Source organism: Glandiceps talaboti, chromosome 3, assembly GCF_964340395.1.
Source record: "Glandiceps talaboti chromosome 3, keGlaTala1.1, whole genome shotgun sequence".
NCBI classification, from domain to species: Eukaryota; Metazoa; Hemichordata; class Enteropneusta; family Spengelidae; genus Glandiceps; species Glandiceps talaboti.
The window spans coordinates 4,369,463-4,390,113 of NC_135551.1; the positions used below are offsets into that span (position 1 = coordinate 4,369,463).

Genomic DNA, 20,651 nt, shown 5'->3' on the forward strand with positions numbered 1-20,651 from the left:
AAGAATTTCTTTTACATAGAACATTTAATTTGTTTATGATCATGTTTTTTTCCTGACTGTACTCTATTACTTACCGCTTCCCCCCTTCACTATTATTACTTTTTCAAAATTGTTTGCCATTCACGTCTCAATTATCTTCCGTCACTTTGTCATCACTGCATAACACATGACGTCACAGACATACCAATAACACGTGATACATAAGAGTGAATGTGCGACCGGCTAATACAATGACATGAAGTAGCACAGTAGCACAAAACAGCGAAATGCCAAAAAGAATGCCATTGTTAGAGAACTGTTTTCAGCTAAAATGTACACTGTCTCCTCTTCCGACAATAGATACACAAAACACACACATACAGATCGTATTAAAATTTCGCGTACAAATATTTGGATACCAATGCCTCTCAACTCGTTGCTATTGGTACCACACCGTCGTTCATTTGGTACAAAGAGCACACTTTAATCTTCACCGTCACCCAAGTGTAGAATGTTCTGCAGCTTAAAGCTATAGTAATGCTCTGCAATTTGTAATTTTGTACCTTGCATGTTGTTATTAGTCTAAAAGCTATCTGTGGTTTCGATTTTTCTCATTGTCGGGTCAAATGGATGTATGTAGACAAACCACACATGTCAATGTGCGATTACTACTGACATATGCTGTTCACATTTCTGTCAGCATGTAGTGAAACTAGATTTTTCGTCCATTTAACTAGACATGGGGGGGAGAGAGAGAGAGAGAGAGAGAGAGAGAGAGAGAGAGAGAGAGAGAGAGAGAGAGAGAGAGAGAGAGAGAGAGAGAGAGAGAGAGAGAGAGAGAGAGAGAGAGAGAGAGAGAGAGAGATCAAAACCACGGATAGTTTCTAGACAATGTTGTTATTAGCGTATGATGAGGCTACTCATTATGCCACAGACTCTGACCCCAGGCAGGGGGGGGGGGGGTAGACAAGGATATGCTTGTAATATGACTAAAATACAAGAAAATGAAAAATGCGAAACCTATTATCAGATGTGAGTATATTGATACCAAGTATGTTAATTGGTCACAACACATGGAGTAAACATAATACAATTAGATTTAATGTACAATCGTTATTTTTTACTGCAGGATCATGTCCCAAGTTCTTTCAGAAGCAGGGTATGTGTCCTAAAAGAAAAAAAGGTCCCCAGATGGATAGTAAGTATTCGACTCCATGGTAACCGTGGCGTAAATTCCTGTATCCGCGGTTTTTAAAATTCAATTTCACAACAGAGATAAATCTTTAGAACTTGGCTATATGCCGGAAATTTATGTTGGTCGCTACTGAAACTACATGAACGGAATTGTGAGATTCGTCATCTTGTTTCCAAGGAAACTGTCAAACTGATGTAAACCCGTATAAAGTTGACATTCGGTTTATCAAATTAGAATGCGGATAACTTTATTTGTGAATTTAATTGTCAAGCTCAACAATATATTCTATTTATCACAATTGCTTTTTTTGTTTACTATTTATTTAAGATGTCAGCACATTTCTTATATCGAGTTACAACGTACTGAATCACATTATAACATAATGTTCATCTCAAGTGGTTTTTGTGGTGGCAATGTGAATTTATTGATACACGTCACAACAAGCAAAACTGTGGAGAAAACACAAATTTTTCTTGCAGATTTTTAATTTTTATGTCAATTATTTGTGACGATAAAAGGGATTTATTTGTCATTTTGAAGCCGTTTTGTGGCAGAATCACCTTTCATTTCAATGTGATACTAATACACGGTTCCGTACTTACCATACCATACCTAGCATGTTGTAGATACCTGTGTTTTGATTCCCTTCTACACGTGTATTTTCCATGTCCGTCATGTATATGTATTTATGTTATCTAAGTTAAACATCTTTATGAATTTCCATGGTTCAATAGATGCTGTTCTACAACGTGCCCTAAGATGAAAACTGAAAAATGTTCGTAGTTGTTGTGTTTTCACTGGTGCTTGCGCGCGCGCGCGCGCGCGTGTGTGTATACGCGCGCGCCTGTCTGTCTCTCTGTCTTCACGACTAACTGCTAACGCCAATCCCTATAACACCCCCAAAGTATTCCAATTCAGTCCTTCCCTGTGCTGTTTGTAATTTATAAGCTAATATACACGTATACTAACTTGTTTGCTCAATACAATCCAAGCGATTCGAACAAATGCAAGATTAAATCCAATTTCATTAAATTTACAAATATTTCACCGTTGAAGGCAGTTCTAGAGAAAAACAAATGCAAATTTCTAAGTTTTTACCTTATCGAAGTTATTGGTGCACATGTTTTAAAATTTGATGGCGTTGACAAGTGAACTCTCGCCTACGTCAGACTTAACTACGAAATTGTTCATCTTGTATTGTATCTTTGTGTTTGGATACTGCAAACTAATAAAACACGATATGCATGACATGCCATGTTTGATGTCGTTGCCCAGTAGAAGTACCAACACTACGAATGTATCGTCAACCCCTCCACTGTAAGTAGTACCTAGTGAAAAAAATGCACACCATTTTTTGCCAATGGTCGTTTATATGATCCTTTTTCAAGTTCGAAGCACCATTTTTACCCAATTCACCAACACGGACCATACTTACAATGGTTTTGGGCTAAAATAAATTTTAGATGTGTCAAAAATTACATTCAATCAATAGTCTACAGGAAAATACTCGGCAATGGAGAGGTTAAAAGTCATAGCGACCAGGGTCTAAGTTTTCATCTTGTGGCACGCACTCCAACAGCTCGTCGATTCCTCGACCCTGCAGGCAATGGAAGATTTCATGTACCCATACCAAAACGCTACCAGTCGCCGTTCTATGAAGGAGATATCGTTATGAAGCCACAAATGTTGGCGGCCTTTAAGACTCGCAGCAAGGGTCGGATTAGGAGAGCCATTGCAAGGAGTGCAAAGCTGCTGTGGACTGACGGCAAAGTACCTATCCAAATACATCGTGATTTGAGTATGTTAACTCTTTACTGTGATCGTTATAGTTATGACATCATGACAACTTTACCTACCAAAATATCAAAAATCAAATTTAAAACTTTATGTAACATCTTGGTTTGCAAAGATTGTAACACACAAGGTTTTCTTAGCAAATAGAGTTTTCGACGACTTCATCAGACTGACAAATTCCAATAATATGTTATTTCTTCAAGTACAAATTAGTGTTGTCTTTGATTCTGTTCGTGTGCCTTGTGTGAAATCGTTCGCTTTTAGAGATCTAAGCTCTACAATAAATGTCTGTAGAAGGATCGACGATGTTTGAAACTCTGAGCACACACGAGTCAGAACACATTAAGAGAAGGCGTACTACTATTAGTATACACAATATGAAAAATCACACAGTAGTAGTCTAGTTCGGATTAGTTAGAAACTTTACATTCGGGTTCTTTTCCTATGGTCTTTCTCCCCATTTTTTTATAGTGATGACTGTGTTACCATGTCAATATACGTTTCAAAATGCCCTTCCTTAAGTTGAATCACAACAATATAGATGTAATGACAAGACCATTTTGGAGTAATGTCTGTATCTTTGTCATCTTTGTCTGGTAGGTGAGGCCGCAAAACAAGCTATCCAGCTTGCCTTGGATCATTGGGAGAATACCACGTGTATTCGATTCCATAAAAAACAACCCGAGGACAAAGATTATATACATTTTGTTTCTGATTATGGGTAAGTAGTATAGTATATTCTGTGTCTATATTTCATTACCGGCTATAGGCATATAATGTTTAAATGCCCATGATTCAATCCTAGGTTCGTGTTATCTTACAAATAAAGTCATGAGGATTACATGGGATTATTGTTTTCATATGGACCAACTTTTCCCCAGTCTTATTTTAAATCTTTATTCAGAAATGGACCTTTGGCTGAGAATAGACCTCAGATTAGGTTCACGGTAATGAGGTAACCTTTGTAATGAAGGACACATATGGTATTGAAGGATGCTGTAAGAAACCAAAGGACATCAGATACATTATACACCGGTATCAATCTGAGGGAACTTCTCCGACAGATTGTGGACATGTCTCACTATGTGGTATCCTTGGTGTTAGGGTCACCTCACCATATGTTGTCAATTTAGTCAGGCTGACCGACTCTCTAGGGAATTCTCAATCTGGTTAAAATCTGATGTTGTGAAAGCGGCTAGATGTCTTTATTTACCTCTATTTCCATCGTTTTGTGTTGTTTGTTTTGCTCCGCGGCCATAACCCAGAACAAAACAGACGACTTTAAACGATTTTTGACCAGATTGGGATATTCTATGACCGTCACTGTGATGACAGGAGGTGTTTTAATCTTAAGTTACTTTGAAGTAATTAGTTCAGTGTTATATGGAAGGACATTGAAGTCACTGTATATAGCTGAAGGCCATAGCAGTTCTTCTTGCACACCAGAGCACATTTTGCCGCTAACGTGGCAACTTCGAGGGAGCATACGATTATAATTTGGGCAGTGGTTATCAGAGTTGAGCTGTAAAATGTTATAGCATACATAATTATATTGAACACGAATATGTCAGCACATTCTTGTACACACACACATATATATAGCCTTAGATGATTCGTTTGAACGGGTGAGAGAATTTCAATGTCTCTGTTTGAGAACTTTTGGCACATAAGTAGCCGAAAATCTATAAAAATGGAAAAAAAAACGACGAATGCGTCTTCAACTGGAAACTATGATATATGCTGAGGAAGAAGTTTTTTTTAAATGCACAACATGGCAGGATTGTAATACCACTCAATGTGTTAGTCTAGGGAGGTCTAGCAAGGAAAGAGACGTAATGGGTATTTGGATAGCCATAGGGAAAGGGTCATTGAACTATAATAGTAGTGTATTGTATTAAATCAAACTAAGTATAAACAACCATTTCTGTGAGTTTATAAAAAGGGCGATAAAAATAAAAAAATTGACTAGTGTACTTTCCCGTTGACTCTCATGTAGTTTAACCGTAAACTACGTTCACATGATAATTTTTCATCGTAACGGAATTGACGTCCTTCTATGTGATGTGGTTGTGTTGAATAAAACATAGCCCAGAAACTCTTCGCCGAAACTTGTTGTCATGACTACAGGATGTATCTTTAAAATAAAGCTATCACCGTATGGAACACTAAAATGCAATCATCAAGTCGCAATATATACAAATTTAAAATGTAATGAGTCCGTGGTTAAGGAAACTCGCTGAAATTCACCATGACTGGTTATATAGATACTGGCTATCTAAGTAAAGTGTTACTGTACTTGTATGACAATGGAAATCACATCAATGCCTACCTGATATATAATCTGACCTAGTTTATACATCATTGGGGTAAACATCTCATTCATTTCACTGGTCAGTTCAATTAGTCTGTATGAATTGATACATTGGCACAGTTCAACATATAAAGTGTTCTCGGTATGACGAATCTTTGCATGATTCACTTCCAACAGGTGCTGGTCGTATGTTGGAAGACAGAGAGGTAAACAGAAAATATCCGTTGGATTTGGATGCGAACATATGGGAACAGTGGCCCATGAAATCGGACATGCATTAGGGTTCTGGCACGAGCAGGTAATTATTGCATAGAATGTACTATGAAATTTAATCTGAAATTACCAAGTATGAATATGCACTGATTAGCAGTAGTATATAATGAAGACTGTGGGTTGAAATATCTACGACAGAACATTTCGAACCCGGCGAGTATTGACACGAGGCACAACAACAATATTGTTGTCTCAAATGTCGAGATGAGAACTTATTAGCTATATAAGAACGGATTACTGGTTCAATATATGAGTTCGGAAGTATTAAGAGTATTCACTGAACTCCATGATGTCTTAAGACACCGTGAAAGGTGAATTGATTATGGCAAACTATATAAAACATAGTTAATTTCTATTATGCTGCCTTACTCAAAGTTTATAATGCTAATGTACTATCAGTCACGTGATTTGATAGTTCTCGGATCACTGTCAAGATCCTAAACTACATAAAGTTATATGGTTTTTAGTTTTAGTCATATCTGCGATGGGTTGTCCTTAACTACTCAGCACATTGTTGGTTGATTGATTGATTGATTGATTGATTGATTGATTGATTGATTGATCGGTAGGTTGGCTGTGAGATTGATCTATCGATTGATATGATTGATTGATCGGTTGGTTGGTTGGTTGGTTGGTTGGTTGGTTGGTTGATTGATTGATTGATTGATTGATTGATTGATCGATCGATGGGTTAGTTGGCTTGGTGTGATTGACTGATTGATTGATTGATTGACTGACTGACTAACTGTATGATTGATTGATTGATTGATTGATTGATTGATTGATTGATTGATTGATTGATAGATCCACTGATCGATCGACCAATAGGTAGGTTGGCTGTGGGATTGATCTATAGATTATGATTGATTAATTGATTGATTGACTGACTGACTGACTGATTGATTGATTGATTCATTGACTGACTAACTGTATGGCAAATGATTGATTGATTGATTGATTTTGTCTTCTATTTTCAGAGTCGATTAGACAGAGATAACTTTATTAAAATTCACGAAGAGAATGTTATTCCAGGAGCGGAAGAAAATTTCGGACTTTTATCCAAAAAAGAATCGAAATCTCGTAACTTTGCCTATGATTATAATAGTATCATGCATTATGGCGCTAACTACTTCTCCAAAAATGGACGAGCTACAATCGAAGTTACCAAACGTGGTAAGAAAGTGCACGTGGACATGGGACAACGCGACGCACTAAGTAATCTGGATGTAGCCCAAGCCAGGGACCTGTATCGATGTAACACTCCACCAGAGGCAAACGGTATGTATTGTCAACCCACAGAACGATCCGTCGTTAGTATTACTATTAGATAGCTAGTCAGTCAGTCAGTCAGTCAGTCAGTCAGTCAGTCAGTCACATGTGTAATGCCATGGCAACTACATAGTACCATTGTTGCTGTATTCTGTCTATGTTGACTGTATAGTCAGTCCAATCAATATATTTATAAGGTAGAGTGGACTAAAAGCCTGGCTGATCAAGGTTTGACTTTTATGACGGATAGAATATAGCACATGGAATTCAGGGTTAAGGTAGTCGATGACTTTGTTTAATAACAAAAAACAAACAGCTAAACAACAAATAAAAATTTAATATATCAGTACCCAGTACCCACCCTCCCACCGCCTGGAGCCCCCCTCCCCCTCCCGTGATATAAGTACATACATTGTTTCAAGTCGTCCACAATGTACTTCCATACCTAATTGTTGATAACGTGGGGTTTATCAAGTGTTTTGGTCTAACGCTTTTTTGGCTATTAATTTATTTTTGCCTTGGTTCGAATTCTTTCAGTCAGCCAAACCGTACAGACTCAATATAATCTAAATATGTACTCGGACCCCCCCCCCCCCCCTCGACCGTCCTTTGCAGTTGGTACACATGTTGTTTTCTATCCTTTTTCGTCGATGATAATAGAGGTTATTTGATTTTTCGAGCTGAAGAGTCTAAAATGGGGTCCACTCTCCATTAGTTTCGATGTTGCTTAGTCTAAAATCTTCTAGCAAATCATATCTGTTCCTATAAATATAATGTTGCGTCTTCAGGGAAAGAAATACAAGGAGTCTGTGTTACCTCCATTAGTCGGATCAGCGGATGTTTACACTCACGGCATAATACGTTAATTTGGGCAAATAGTTTGTTCATAGACAGTGGAGTCTCCCCTCCACTGTCTATGGTTTGTTCGAGCAAGTTACTAATTAATGCAAAGCTGATAAACTCCGATAAGACAGTGATATCAGGTAGGAAATAGAATGAAAAAAAACCCAGTGAGATAGAGGAAATAGTATCTAAAACTTTATTTGAAAAATAAAGAAAATGTAGAAATATTGAAAATAGCGAGAACAAAATTGATTATTTGTCATTTTCCCTACCTGTGATTACATCATTAACCCCGAAGCTAGTTTACAAATGTTCGTATGCTCGTTGGATGTCTTTCATACAACGGTAATCACTTTAAACAAATCTTATTAATAACACCAATCCGGAAATTGTCAATTTCCATTCATTAAGTGATAATGATGAATAAACTTGTGTGATTTCAGCTGTCTGTGTAGAGAGTGAAACTGGGGATGGCAGAGAATACAGAGGTACTCTAGACTACACGGTAGAAGGTATCACCTGTCAGAAATGGACACTGCAGTGGCCACACGAACACAAGTTTTTCTACAACGACACTATAAAGGATGAGAGGCGAGGTGTCGGTGATCACAACTACTGTAGAAACCCAAACGGCCGACGATCGAAACCATGGTGTTGGACCACACGGAAAGACATCAAATGGCAATACTGCGCCGTCACTCTGTGTCCAAAAGGGGAGTATTAAAACGAACAGTATTTCAATTCGATTAGTATTTCGATAGATATCTAAAACTCTCAGTTTTGTGTTAACATTCAAACACACAGAAGATGCAGAAGAATTGTATTTAGTCTCCAATTGCGATGGAAGTAAAAGAGACCCACATGTACGTTTCGCATTTTACCTGTCATCAGCTAAATGTTCCCGAACGAAGTATATTCAAGACTTGAATATTAGCAAAACTAACCGAAACGTGACATGTGTATAAATATAAGTACACATGGCAGACAAGACTTGTTGTGGTCTTTATATATAACGTATTGATATTCACAGCCAATGAATATAAAACAACTAGAAAGGTCTTTTCGAATCACCTCACAACGAGAATATATACAAGTTATTGACACTAGGAGCGCCATCTTTCTTCTATTCGTCAAAAACACGTTCGATAACTAAGTACATGACTTGATTCGTAAATTTGATTTCATCATCTACTAATTCAATTTTACCACTGAAATGAAAGAAAGAAATTTAACACTTTGAAAGAAACAAACAACTTGAAACAATCCTCCTCCCACTTCCCGTTTTGTTGCTGTTGGAATGTTTGCGCCTTTTCAAACGTTAAACTGCTGAGTTTTAATCTTCCTAGGTATTCATATTATGGAACAACAGCTATACAGAACAATAAACCCTACACGTATAGGGCCTGGACTTAGTAATGGAACCATTAAAAGGAATCTGTCATTCAACACTGCGATTGTTTTGAAACGTATACCAGGTGTGAATGAGATTAGGCATTGCCCTATCCAAGGGGGACGTTATGTGTGTCAACACTGGAATTTATGTCAGCCACACAGAGAAATTCATTGGGCTGTAAGGAGGCTAAATAAAAACATATGGAGTTTATTATCGTTCATCTATACAGTACAGACATCGCGATCTATGATTTTGCTTTGCTCCCGGTTTAATAGTACAGACAGCGCGCAGCGAAGCAAACTAACAGATCTCACTGTAAACAGGCTGGTACAGATATAACCCTACCATAGAATGTATCCACCCATCCCGTGTACGAATCAATCCTCTGTAATTTGTTTTGGTGACATCATCAATTCCTTGTACATTTTATGACATCATCAATTCCATGTAAACTTCTGTGTGACATCATCAGTTATGTGAATGTAACATGCATTATTGCATTGTGTCTCACAGTGATGGCATGTTTCATGATGTCCACTGTTTGGTTTGGGTACTGAAACATACAGATAGCTTAATAGTTTCAACAACTTTCAATACAGGAAATGAGCTTATATCCATTGCCAGCATTTTAGATCGTAGATATATATATACATTTTAAAGTAATCCGTTTCAACTTAGATATAAGAGAGTGGATCTAATATCACATTGTATTTTACATCACTGTACTTATTAATATTTATCCACAGTGTCTAGATGTATGTAGGAACTCAATCTGATTCAAATCTGATGTGGTGAAAGCGGCTAGATGTCTTTATTTACCTCTATTTCGATCGATTTGTGTAGTTTGTTGTGTTCCAGGTGAACAAAACAAACATCACAACACGATGGAAATAGCTCTGAGGTAAAATAAAGACATCTAGCCGCTTTCATCACATAAGCTTTTAAATCCGATTTGTAGTGACTTTAAGTTTGATTGTGCCTACTTCCTTAATTTAGAACATGTTCGTGTATTATTGTATGCTCAGGGAAGTTTATGTGTTTTGTTGTTATCATTAAATCTAGTAGTACTACGTGTGCTTCAGTGTCATTGGCAATACATGCACTGGGGTTAGCCTGTTTTACGGCACTTTAACATACCTCGATACGTACGTACGCACCGCCGTAAAAAGGCTATCGCTGAGTAGTGTCAATGACTTACATCAAATCCTTATTAGTATTCAATAAGAGCTCATTAGTAAGTTGCACTGCTTTGTGTAGTTACAGTAGAGTGTACCAATTGTGTAGTATCAGATATAAATCCATTTATATTATTTTTTCTATGTTTAGAGAATACCATTATTATATATATTTATATAGATACGTGTGTAATATAGGCTTAACTATCTCCATAGAATGAAATAAAGTCAGAAATAAACCCAGGATGTTTATTTTTCTGTTTCTTTATTCAATAATTCGTGGTTTTATTCTTTAAGTGAAGTCGTCGAATAAATTGTCTCACCCTCAGACCTTGTTTGGTGGTCAGAGCCTAAAGTAATATTATCTTCCCTCCTTCCATTAGTTGGTTGATTCGGTTCATTAACTTCCAATGATGCAGTCACGGCTACAAGAAATGAGATTGAATGCCTTGAAAGTTGGCAATGAAACCACCTGCATTTAATTTGTATTGTCAATTGACTCTATGTGGGGTAGCTTTGAATCCATACCTTAAAAAAAAACAAAAACATGTATAGGCCAGAGACATGTCCTTGGATTTCTAAATCTAGAGATCTTACATTATGACATGTATGGCCTGATCCACCGTGACCAAATATATAGTCTGAATTGCAAGTGGGTATGACAGCATGGTCATGGGTGACCGTGGCGCCAGGGGCATGGGTTAGTGATTCCAGGGGTATGTATGTCAACAGGGGTTAGTGACTCCAGGGGTATGGCCTATCTACAGGGGCAAAGTTTAGTGACTCCAGGGGTATGTATGTCTGTCTACAAGGGTTAGTGACTCCAGGGGTATCTACAGGGGCAAGGTTTAGTGACTCCAGGGGTATGTATGTCTGTCTACCGGGGTTAGTGACTCCAGGGGTATGGCCTATCTACAGGGGCAAAGTTTAGTGACTCCAGGGGTATGTATATCTGTCTACAGGGGCTAGTGACTCTAGGGGTATGGCCTGTCTACAGAGGTATGGCGACTCCAGGGTTAATGTCTGTCTACAGGGGTTAGTGACGCCATGGGTATGACCGCCTGTCTACAGGGGTTAGTGACTCCAGGGGTAAGGTCAGTCTACAGGGATTAGTGACTCCAGGGGTATGGCATGTTTACAGGGGTTAGTGACTTTAGGGGTATAGCCTGTCTACAGGGGTTAGTGACTCCAGGGGTATGGCCTGTCTACAGGGGTTAGTGACTCCAGGGGTATGGCCTGTCTACAGGGGTTAGTGACTCCAGGGGTATAATATGTCTACAGGGGTTAGTTACTCCAGGGGTATGGCCTGTACAGGGGCTAGTGACTCCAGGGGTATGGCATGTTTACAGGGGTTAGTGACTCCAGGGGTATGGCCTGTCTACAGGGGTTAGTGACTCCAGGGGTATGGCCTGTCTACAGGGGTTAGTGACTCCAGGGGTATAATATGTCTACAGGGGTTAGTTACTCCAGGGGTATGGCCTGTACAGGGGTTAGTGACTCCAGGGGTATGGCCTGTCTACAGGGGTTAGTGACTCCAGGGGTATGGCATGTTTACAGGGGTTAGTGACTCCAGGGGTATGGCCTGTACAGGGGTTAGTGACTCCAGGGGTATGGCCTGTCTACATCGCTCATCTGTGTCAACAAAAGTTCTTGCCAACACATGATTTTATTACATATTCATACTGTTTACTTCACTAAACATCAGACTATAGCTGAAAATATGATAACGAATACTTTCTTTTCTTCTGTTTGTAGTTTAAAACAATTTAGTCCTCGTTTTTTTTATATCCCACACTTTGCACACCTTTTCATTTCTCTCAGAGTTTCAAGTCAATGTTGCTCCTTCTCCCTCCTTTGTCTCACCATCATAACAGTGTACAAGTGTCGGATCTCAAATACAAGACAGGATTTACATACATTTACGTCTCAAAAACAGACCATTTACTATTGAGCACTGATCATCAAAGTTACCTCACTGTCTAATCAGAACCACCTTTTATGTTACATGTAATCAGTTTGTATAGATTACATTCTAATCAGCCACGACAAAGTTCTCACCATTGAAATGTAATCTGAATCTGTATACTTGTACTAAGTTTCCGAGCCTGAAAAGAAATCTGAATACGAATACATGTACATTGTCACGTGTCTCTCATCAAGGATAGTGCAATGGGAGTTTCAATTATCTCAGTTTTCTTCTCAGGCCTCTGTGAAAAGCAAGGTTTACTTTTTGATAGCTTTATTCATGATCTTTTGAAGCCTCAAAGAAAGCTTTCTTACTGTACTTTCGTCATCACTTTAAACAGCTTGCTAATCTCTTTGACTACCTGCCAGGCACTGACATACATATGTATTAGTGATATCTTCAGTGTAAACAACTTTGATGCGGTGTCTGGGACTTAGATCAGTGATCTATCTCCTTTTATTTTACCTGGTTTAATTTTCTCAATGCCCAGGTCGGTTGTACTATCCTATGTATGTATGTATGTATGTATGTATGTATGTATGTATGTATGTATGTATGTATGTATGTGTGTGTGTGTGTATGTATGTATGTATGTATGTATGTTATGTTATGTATGATTTTGAACAGCTGACTACCAAGACACATGTATGTATGATTTTAAACTCAGCTGGTTTCTTCAATTTACATTATATCTGGTGGGGGGTGGGGTGTTTGTGTCACACCCCTTGTTTGAGTATATGTATATGTATATGTGCCACCCTTTGAGGTGTGCTTTCTAGCCCTTTGGTCTAAAGTGGGGCCTGTTTATATTTCAAGCTGAACAGTCTAAAATGAAGTCCACTTTGCATTATTTTTTATTTTGCTTGGTCTAAACTGTGGTTCATTGTCCTTTGACATCTGGTGTAGACAGACTAACAACTCATTTTTGTTCTTGGTAACATAGTTGGAGAGGGGGTGGGGGTGGGGGTGGGGGAGAGACATTTTTTGCCTGATTTGTAATATTTCTATGTATATATCAGGTGTTTAGCACATGTTACTATATTTCCCAAAAGCAAATCTGGTGACTCTCCACACAGATATTTGCATACTTGAAATAGTAAACTTTATTCCAAAATAGTCAACATTAATTCTGGCTGTACACCATACCTCAGATAGTAGCACACACAAGTGATTGTCACTATCAAGGTCAAAGGTCATATACACATTTCATTCTGGCTGTAGGCCATACCTCAAATAGTAGCACACATGTGATGGTGGTTGTAATATAATATATTATATGACCTTCCCTGACCTCCACATCAAACATCAGTGGAAGTCACTGTCAACACAACTTGAAGAGTAGACATCATCTTTCCTCCAGTGGAAACATAAACTTAACTTAAGCTTGTAAGTTATGTTGATATCAGTTTATTACTATACAACTACTGTTTATATTTACGTTGTTTCTCAATTTGTTTATTTCTTTATGTACAGTAAAATTCAATTGCTGACAACATGACATCTCAACACTCTCCTTGATAAACACACCCTTGGTACTTGATTCACATCTTACTTACACCTGAAACTCTAGAAGTCCTGAGATGCATGAGATGCAACTTAAAATTCATCCACAGCCACCCACACAACTCTACAACTCAAGGTCAAGTTCAGATTTGGATTAAATACTAAGTGAGAAAAACAGTCGTCAGCCAGAGTTGTACAAAAAAGTTTGTCCACAACAAAAGAATAATCCTTATGGCTCTACTGATATGATAAAAATAATGTAAAAACCATGGGATTGAATTTTTGGCCTTTAAAGGGCCATATTTCAATTCTGGGTCATTACTTTAGTATTTTCTTTGTTCACACTTAGATTTGAATATTAAATCCAAAATTGGCCTTTAATTAGTGGTCATTTACAGTCGTACAAACAAAGCACATCTTGATACAGAAATGTACTGAGACAGGACGAGTATGATCAAGGTTTGGTTAACCATTAGCTCTGACCATCGTTGCAAAACACGACTTCTTTTACGGCACCATCCAGGCGTTATTTCGCAGTATGGCGGAAGAAATAACAGCTCTGGTTTGCGAGAATGGCTCTAACCTAAAGACATTCATTGCTTTAACATGGGAGGGTTGGATAGCTTTGTATATGATTACACATAGGACAATAAAAGCCAGAGATAAAAGCCTAGTGGTGACACATGTTGATATGTGATATCCCTGGTGATATCCATGATTTCAAAAACCAGGTCATATTAACATCATGGACAACAAACTCATGACGTGTATGCCCAGGGGAAATGATTCGATTGTGGTATGTCGAATTACTCATAGCCATTCAAAAAACACAGGAAATGGGTGCATATATCAACTAACTTGTCATTATCTTATTGTGTCATCAAGGAACATCTGTGATTTCTTGTTCCTCACAGCCAATGTAATTGTGTGCCTCATAAATATTCCCTTACTCACTGTCACACAAGTCTCAAAATACAATTTAATTGGTGAAACTTGGCAAGATAAATACAGCAGGAGTCTGTTGAATCAAGCCTTTTTATGTCATTTGGAAGCCATCACAATATCATGTTGCACAGTCTGGTGCCATGAGTTTGGTCTTCCAACCAGTTCGTAGTTTCTATGATACATCACAGTTGACCTTTGACCTGTAGCTTCCTCACAGCTGTTCTACTTTCTCAATCACTTTGCAAGGTTGATAGTTCTCTGTAATTCTTTTAGCGTCAATCTTCCTCTAGATAACATCATTTTAATGGTCAGCTGACAAAATAAACAAAAGTATCTTTGATGATATATCTCAATTCTCAGTACCTGATATAGTATAATAATAATAATAATAATAATGTTGGGTTCTCATATAGCGCTTTCCCACGCTGTGCTCAAAGTGCATTACAATTATTACCCCTGGCTCGGATCAGAACGGCACAACAGCCCTTTAGTCTTCCTCAACTCCCCGGGGAGCATACAATCCATTGCAGCCATTTCAGCGCATAGAATTAAAGCCTTCACATTGCAACCTCTATCCTACCAGGTCCCCAATTATACAGCTGGGTTGACTGAGGCACAGTCGTGGTTCAAACCTTGCCCAAGGACTTTAGCCACTCAGAAACAAACAGCTAAATTTGTACCACTGTAATTGTACCACTTAGACACGTTGTGAAAATAATGCACATCGTTTAGTTTCTTGGTGGACATACAAAGCTTTAAACTGAGACTAAATCCCCACTCTCTCAATCGATCAACACAGTGTTAAGACTTCCGTTCCATGTGCTACACATGCATTACAGAAACTATAGATGCCTGTGAGAATAAGTCAACCTTGTTCTATTCTGACCCTCTAACATGAGGTGAAATGTTATTACTGTACAGGTATCGAGAATTGATGACAGATTTCAGGGTACAAACATGTTGACTGGTGCGGTGGTGTACTTCTCACTAAGCATCTCACATCAACAACATTACTACAGAAAGGATTTCATTGAACTTTTGAAATAACATTCTATGTGATACCCCATCTATTATGTGTGTGTTTGGAAATATTGATCACATTATATCATTTTGAGTTTGATGACTTTTTCGCTTTAAAAATATACATTCATGAACCTGGCAAGGTCATCTGCGTATGCAAATGTGATTTTTTTAAAGGAATGTAGCCATTGAACATGAAGATGACCACTGTGCTGAAATTATTAATTTATGTTAAACAATGCAGATTGTATGCAGATCTATGCAAGACATGATTACAGTGTCTTTGTAAAGTAGGTAGAACATTACAGGTGGTATATCTAGGTAGAATATTACGTGTGGTATATCTAGGTAGAATATTACAGGTGGTATATCTAGGTAGAACATTACAGGTGGTATATCTAGGTAGAATATTACAGGTGGTATATCTAGGTAGAATATCATAGGTGGTATATCTAGGTAGAATATCATAGGTGGTATATTGAGGTAGAATATCATAGGTGGTATATCTAGGTAGAATATTACAGGTGGTATATCTAGGTAGAATATTACAGGTGGTATATCAAGGTAGAATATTACAGGTGGTATATCTAGGTAGAACATTACAGGTGGTATATCTAGGTAGAATATTACAGGTGGTATATCTAGGTAGAATATTACAGGTGGTATATCTAGGTAGAATATTACAGGTGGTATATCTAGGTAGAACATTACAGGTGGTATATCTAGGTAGAATATTACAGGTGGTATATCTAGGTAGAATATTACAGGTGGTATATCTAGGTAGAATATTACAGGTGGTATATCTAGGTAGAATATCATAGGTGGTATATCTAGGTAGAATATCATAGGTGGTATATCAAGGTAGAATATTACAGGTGGTATATCTAGGTAGAATATTACAGGTGGTATATCTAGGTAGAACATTACAGGTGGTATATCTAGGTAGAATATTACAGGTGGTATATCTATATCTAGGTAGAATATTACAGGTGGTATATCTATATCTAGGTAGAATATTACAGGTGGTATATCTAGGTAGAATATTACAGGTGGTATATCTATATCTAGGTAGAATATTACAGTTGGTATATCAAGGTAGAATATTACGTGTGGTATATCTAAGCCAAAAAATACATGTATGATGTTTCCATGGTGTGAGTTTTGTGTATAAACCCCACATCCCAGTGATGGAATGACACATTGCAGCAAGCAAAACACACATTGTAGTGAGAAATACACACATCGCAGACACATTGTACTGTTTGGCTTCAGTAAATAGCAGACTGGCATGAATAGATAGCTCTACACACACTGTCATTCACTGTTATTCAGTAAATAGCAGACTGGCATGAATAGATAGCTCTACACACACTGTCATTCAGTAAATAGCAGACTGGCATGAATAGATAGCTCTACACACACTGTCATTCAGTAAATAGCAGACTGGCATGAATAGATAGCTCTACACACACTGTCATTCAGTAAATAGCAGACTGGCATGAATAGATAGCTCTACACACACTGTCATTCAGTAAATAGCAGACTGGTATGAATAGATAGCTCTACACACACTGTCATTTTTACATGTCAAGAAGATGTACACCTTGCAACAATACATCATGGTTACCAGTAACATTAACAGTTACCAAGCAACACTATTACCACATTACGGTTACCTAGCAACCCCAACAACACTATACCATGAATACATAGTAACACAAACATTATATCACAGTTACATAGCAACATCAACACTGTATCACTCTTACCTAGCAACACTATCACTATATTATTATGGTTACTTAGCAACACCTACACTATATTATGGTTATCTAGCAACACCAACATTAAATCATGGTTAACTAGCAACACACCACTACATGTCATTGTTACCTAGTATCACAAACACCACATCATTGTTATCTAGCAACAATGACACCCTATGATTACCTGCCAACATTGTTACCTAGTCACACCAACACTATAATATCATTGACCTAGTAACACACGACACTATAATATCACTGTTACCTAGCAACACTGACACTATGTCATTGTTACCAAGTCACACCAACACTATAATATCATTGTTACCTAGTAACACACAACACTATAATATCATTGTTACCTAGCAACACCGGCACCCTATGTTACCTGTCAACACTAACACTTCATTATTATTTTGTACAAGCTATCATCTGCTCTGTTTCTGTAAAATTCTCACCTCATCTTTCTCATGTTTATTTCTCTTGAATTCACTTCTTGCCCAATCAGTTAGATCTTTCCTATGGTCTTTATCTGGTACTTCTCTGATGGCTCTCAAGATATCTCTAAATAGTTGTAGTGATTGTTGTCTCAGCATGAACTTAAGATGAACAAACAAAGAAATAGTGCTAATAGATTTTAATAAAGGAAAACAATAACATAAACACACAAGATAAACAATCACCACCACCACCACTACCACCACCACCACCACCACCACCACCACCACCACCACCACCACCACCACCACCACCACCACCACCACCACCACCACCACCACCACCACCACCACCACCACCACCACCACCACCACCACCACCACCACCACCATAACATCGTCCATACAACATGGCAAAACACAGTGGCAAACAAATGAAAACACAGTTCTGTATATAATTTGTTGAGGGCGCACTTTCAATGATTTTGGTCACTTGCGTAAGTTTGGTAAAGATGTTTCGGTTGCATGTTCATTATTGTTTCACAATATCACAACAATTTCACAACGCAATATCATTTGTATTAGCTCCTTCCCATACATTTTCGCTCTGAATCAACATCAACAAACATACACATTACACAATTTTAGAAAGACGAAATCACATGATCACACTCACTCACAGTCAGTGTCGGCTGCTATGCACACACTTTACATTGAGCTCTGAAACTGATAGGAATCCATGTGACATGTTCACCTAGAATAAACATCAGGAAATATTCCATACCAAAACACCACTTTTTATAACATGTTATGAACTAAAAAAGAGCTGAATACTTACTTGTTTCAACGACAGTGCTGTGGGTGGAAGTCTGGAAGCTGCCATTCTGACCTCTGGCATGACCCTCTAGCTGAATACAAAAAGTTTAGATAAATTTACTTTAATTTTTTTCTGTAACCTACGTGGTTCAAAATAAAATGGCTGAGGACACGAGGATAGACAACTGTCTGATAAACTTGCCAGTCGAAATATTAGAGCATATCTTTAGTTTCTGTGATGTCAAGTCATTGACAACGATTGCTAAAACATGTAAGAAACTGAGAGTTTATTCCGATTCCGAAGTTGTGTGGTAAGTAATGTTTGTTTATCAATTTCTTCTATTTTTTAATTGTGGCAATTTAGTTCCGAAATATGTACGTGCCCCATGACATGTGACATCTGTGTCAACAGGACAGTTGTCCAATAACGCACTATAGCTGTACAACTTAAATATTCGTGAACAAATGATATGGGCAAGACTGAAGGACTATAGGCCCAATATATGTTCTGTACAACAAGGCTTACTTTAAAACTCAGATGATGTGATATAATCTATATAAAGACTTTTTACGAGTTAAGTTTTGTTGAGGGATTAAAGGTACCATCTGTGGATAGTTTACATGTGTTGGCAGAGAGTCGTACTCATTTTTGAAACCAGTATATCATTACTAAAGAAGATGCAATGTCAATATTATTAGTTCTTAATTTATGCAAAGTGATCGATTAGTCTCTGTTCATAATTGATCACTTTGCATAAAGTTTAATAGACTGACTGTGTAGTGAAAGAAGTCAATAGTACTATTGAGTATGATGTCAGTTCTGCAAGTTGAAGTGTTTATGACGTTGACTGATGAGACTGTTCCAAATACATGTATGTACAATTCTTGATGTAAAGAAGTATTTCCTCGTATTTAGTGTCTCTGGTATTTAGTTGGTTCAGTAAGTGAGTGCTATGACCACTATATTGGTCTGAGGTGCTATATTGTAGATTATGCCAGCTGAAACATAGTCTAGTTCCTGACAGGGACAGTATTATGTATTAAAAACTTCATCTCTATCTCTATCTATCTGAGCTGAGATGAAGTTTTTAAGACGTAATACTGTCCCTGTCAGGTACTAGACTATCTGAAACGAAAATTCATATGAGTCATCTTAGTTGCAATAATTGTAGTGTTTACTGTGATTTTGAGGGCTTTTTCTTATGTTTTTGTGATATTTTTCGTTTCGATGTTTTAACCCGAGGCAAACGCTGTAACATAAATGCAAATAGACGGAAGCGATTCAGATATGAATCACAAAGTTGGGTGGATTTTTCTGCTAAATTACGCCTAACCTGCCAAGAAGCTTACAGTTCCTAACGTCAACACTAATTACGGAGCCTTCAAGACCAAAAAAGTGTTCAGAGGTACCCCAATTCCGTCAAAATTGGCAAATGTAGCAATGCATGCTGCATTTTTGAAACGGGCAGTATGCTGACATCTCGCTCACATTTTCAACGTGATCTCGTCTATTTGTGTTTACGTTACAGGAAATGTAGCATTTGTTTTGGCACAAAAACAAGAAAAAGCCCTCAAAATCACAGCAAACGCTACAATTATTGCAGCTAGAGTCATCTCCATTTTGTATCTTGTAAACTAATATCATATCACTGCATGCTCTGCTTTGCTTTAACATATAGTTAGTCAAAATTGTTGAAGTCTTTGTTCATAATCGATCACTTTGCATAAATTAAGAACTAATTTTGTAGCCTGACATGACATCTTCTCTAGTAATGATATACCGATATGATTCAGATTAGGGATGTTAGAGTACAGGATAAAGTTGATAAAATGATTGATAGAGGGTTTATCTTAGCGATGTTTGCTCAAATAACATTATAATTTTAACATAATTGAACCCCTTTTTTGAGGTGTGTAACACACTTGCACTGGCTACATGCTGGATGAAAGGCTATAAATTCCTCTG

At 37.7% G+C, this 20,651-nt stretch overlaps 2 protein-coding genes across 7 annotated transcripts in view; one reads left to right on the forward strand and one right to left on the reverse strand.

Annotated features, from left to right (window-relative positions):
• LOC144433414 (nematocyst expressed protein 6-like) overlaps positions 1–10,487 on the forward strand; it is a 13,772-nt gene extending 3,285 nt beyond the window's left edge. For 2 of the 6 annotated variants that reach the window (XM_078121721.1, XM_078121725.1), the window contains exons 2-7: positions 1,109–1,177; positions 2,754–2,972; positions 3,569–3,689; positions 5,457–5,577; positions 6,530–6,830; positions 8,108–10,486. In XM_078121721.1, the coding sequence (XP_077977847.1) occupies positions 1,109–1,177; positions 2,754–2,972; positions 3,569–3,689; positions 5,457–5,577; positions 6,530–6,830; positions 8,108–8,388 (1,112 nt within the window). In that variant the 3' untranslated portion in view covers positions 8,389–10,486. Of the gene's footprint in view, positions 1–1,108; positions 1,178–2,666; positions 2,973–3,568; positions 3,690–5,456; positions 5,578–6,529; positions 6,831–8,107 lie in introns of all 6 variants that reach the window. The other 4 variants (XM_078121722.1, XM_078121726.1, XM_078121720.1 and 1 more) reach the window with 3 other exon arrangements.
• Positions 10,488–13,326: 2,839 nt separating this feature from the next.
• Positions 13,327–18,772, reverse strand: LOC144432794 (LYR motif-containing protein 2-like). Its single transcript, XM_078121073.1, has 3 exons — positions 18,708–18,772; positions 17,891–18,031; positions 13,327–14,958 (listed from the first exon to the last, which is right to left on the reverse strand). The coding sequence occupies exons 1-3, from the start codon at positions 18,765–18,767 to the stop codon at positions 14,881–14,883; spliced, it is 279 nt and encodes a 92-aa protein (XP_077977199.1). The 5' UTR covers positions 18,768–18,772; the 3' UTR covers positions 13,327–14,880.
• Between the last annotated feature and the right edge of the window lie 1,879 nt (positions 18,773–20,651).